The sequence below is a fragment of the Rhincodon typus genome, chromosome 47, assembly GCF_021869965.1.
Source record: "Rhincodon typus isolate 14 chromosome 47, sRhiTyp1.1, whole genome shotgun sequence".
In the NCBI taxonomy this organism is placed as follows: domain Eukaryota; kingdom Metazoa; phylum Chordata; class Chondrichthyes; order Orectolobiformes; family Rhincodontidae; genus Rhincodon; species Rhincodon typus.
In genome coordinates this window covers 9253445-9256424 of record NC_063378.1, presented here as the reverse complement: position 1 = coordinate 9256424, position 2980 = coordinate 9253445, and the positions used below count along the sequence as shown (strand labels likewise).

Here is a 2980-nt window from a genome sequence, read left to right as displayed (position 1 = left end):
CTGGAACTGTGCACGGTGCTCCGAGTGTGGGTCTAACTGAGGGATACTGGGACTGGAACTGTGCACGGTGTTCAGAGTGTGGGTCTGACTGAGGGATACTGGGACTGGAACTGTGCACAGTGCTCCGAGTGTGGATCTAACTGAGGGATACGGAGATGGGAACTGAGTATCAGGTCGGTGAAGTTAACATTTCACGGTGAGGATGAGATTAACAGTGAAAACACGGCTGTACGAGACACACAGACATACTCACGTTGGAATACCGCACTGGATGCATCGGACCCATTGGAGGGGGTGGGGCCATGGGATGGCCCATCAGTAGCGGGGGAGGTGTGCGCATCGGAGGTCCCATCAATGGAGGGGGAGGCGGCGGCCTCATCGGGGGCATCCGGGGCCCAGCTGGGAAACAACAAACAGGGTGATACAGCTGAGCCACTGTGAAAGACAGGAGACCACAAACACAACGGCCCACTCCATCATTGTGACTGAACAGAATAACAGACACGTGATGGTCAGTCACTGTACTGGTGGGGGACAGGTCTGTCACTGTATAACACTGGGGTACAGTACTGGTGGGGACAGGTCTATCACTGTATAAAACTGGGGTACAGTACCGGTGGGGGACAGGTCTATCACTGTATAAAACTGGGGTACAGTACCGGTGGGGGACAGGTCTATCACTGTGTAACACTGGGGTACAGTACCGGTGGGGGACAGGTCTGTCACTGTGTAACACTGGGGTACAGTACCCGTGGGGACAGGTCTGTCACTGTGTAACACTGGGGTACAGTACCCGTGGGGGACAGGTCTGTCAATGTGTAACACTGGGGTACAGTACCGGTGGGGACAGGTCTGTCGCTGTGTAACACTGGGGTATAGTACCAGTGGGGACGGGTCAGTCACTGTATAACACTGGGGTACAGTACCAGTGGGGACGGGTCTGTCACTGTGTAACACTGGGGTACAGTACAGGTGGGGACAGGTCTGTCACTGTGTAACACTGGGGTATAGTACCAGTGGGGACGGGTCAGTCACTGTATAACACTGGGGTACAGTACCAGTGGGGACGGGTCAGTCACTGTATAACACTGGGGTACAGTACCAGTGGGGACGGGTCAGTCACCGTATAACACTGGGGTACAGTACCAGTGGGGACGGGTCTGTTGCTGTAGTAACACTGGAGTACAGTACTGGGTTAAGATACACGTACCTGGCCTCTGGAGAACGTGAGGAACAAAGACGGGTCTGACAATTGGAGATTGTCTTGGAGGTGGCATTGCTGTGGATGAGAAGAGAAAGCTGTGGGTGAGAAACTGTCATGTCGACAGTCACGGGAATGCCCAATGAGGCTGATGCTCCTGCAACAGTTGCTGAAATGTCTCTGATCCAACCTCCCCTCTTCCTCAGAAAACCAATGGCTCAGAGCAGGACCCCATCATTTCCAGAGTTTTGTCTCCATTCAAAAACCCGGACTCGCTTCTCAAAGTTATACAACACGGAAGCAGACCCTTCAATCCAACTTATGTATGCCGACCAGATATCCTAAATTAATCTCGTCACATTTTCCAGCATTTGGCCCATATCCCTCTAAACCCTTCCTATCCATGTACCCATCCAGATGCCTTTTAAATGTTGTAATTGTACCAGCCTCCACCACTTCCTCTGGCAGCTCATTCCATACACACACCACCCTCTGTGTGAAAAAGTTACTCCTCAGTCCCTTTTAAATCTTTCCCTTCTCACCTTAAACCTATGCCTCTCTAGTTTTGGACTCCCCTACCCTGGGGAAAAGACTTTGACTACTTACCCTCATGATTTTATGAACCTCTATAACGTCACTCCTCAGCCCCCAACGCTCCAGGGAAAATAGCCCCAGCCTATTCAGTCTCTCCCTGCAGCTCAAACCCTCCAACTCTGGCAACATCCTTCAAAAAGTTTTCTGAACCCTTTCAAAGTTTAACAACGCCTTTTCTGTTCAAAGCTCACTGCTGTTTGATGTTCTCAGACAGAATTTGACAGTAACCCCTGTTAAAAACCGTCAGGGACAGGTGACCAATTAAGTCAAGGTGGGAGACTTATGATCGATTTTTAAGGAGCTTTGTCACTGAAGACAGAGCGAGATTTATAAAATCATGAGGGGCTTAGATAAGGTGAATGGCAGGTGTCTTTTCCCTAGGGTGGCAGATTTCGACACCCGAGGGTGCAGTTTTAAAGTGAGAGGAGAAAGATTTAAAGTCATGAAAGGTAATTTTTTTTAAACACAGGGAATGGCTCGTGTGTGGAATGAACTTCCAGAGGATGTGATGGATGCAGGTACAGTTGCAACATTTGGATAAGTACATGAATAAGAACGGTTTGGAGGGATATGGGCCAGGAGCAGGCAGGCAGGACTAGTTTAGTCTGGGATTATGGTTGGCACGAACTGGTCGGGCTGAAGGGTCTGTTTCCGTGCTGTATGATGCTATGAGAGGAAGAAACAGAGAGAGGGAGACATGGGCAAGGAGGGAGTCCCGGAGATCGGGGCAGCTGAAGGCCGATGGCAGAGCGATGGGAAGATGGTGACAGGCCGGTGACTCACCGGGTCCAACAAACGGTGACGGAGGACCAAGCACAGGAGGCATCACGGTGGCTGCAGCAGCAGCTCGTGCTTCAAGGCTTTGCTGGACCTGAGGTTGGGGGGAGGGAGAGAAAAACAATCCGTCAGAACCCTGTACTCAACACAATGGGTAACATACAGCTCAATAAAGGGTCAACCTCCTCCTGTTCCAGTGTAACAGACTCGCGGGAGGCCATTCAGCCCCCTCCTCTGTTCCTGTGTGACAGGCTCGAGGAGGAGGCCGAATGGCCATCCACTGTTCCTGTGTGACAGGCTCGAGGAGGGGGACTGAATGGCCTCCTCCTGTCCCTGTGCGACAGGTTCAAGGAGGGGGACTGAATGGCCTCCTCCTGTGTCTGTGCGACAGGCTCGAGGAGGGGGCCG

General features: G+C 51.8%; 1 protein-coding gene across 1 annotated transcript in view; it reads right to left on the bottom strand.

The window, feature by feature from the left end:
• The window catches only part of psenen (presenilin enhancer, gamma-secretase subunit), a 6452-nt gene that overhangs the window by 1397 nt on the left and 2075 nt on the right, over nucleotides 1-2980 (bottom strand). The window contains exons 3-5 of the mRNA XM_048620604.1: nucleotides 2579-2666; nucleotides 1211-1279; nucleotides 250-399 (exon numbers count right to left, since the gene is read on the bottom strand). Of these exons, the coding sequence (XP_048476561.1) occupies nucleotides 250-399; nucleotides 1211-1279; nucleotides 2579-2666 (307 nt within the window). The remainder of the gene's footprint in view (nucleotides 1-249; nucleotides 400-1210; nucleotides 1280-2578; nucleotides 2667-2980) is intronic.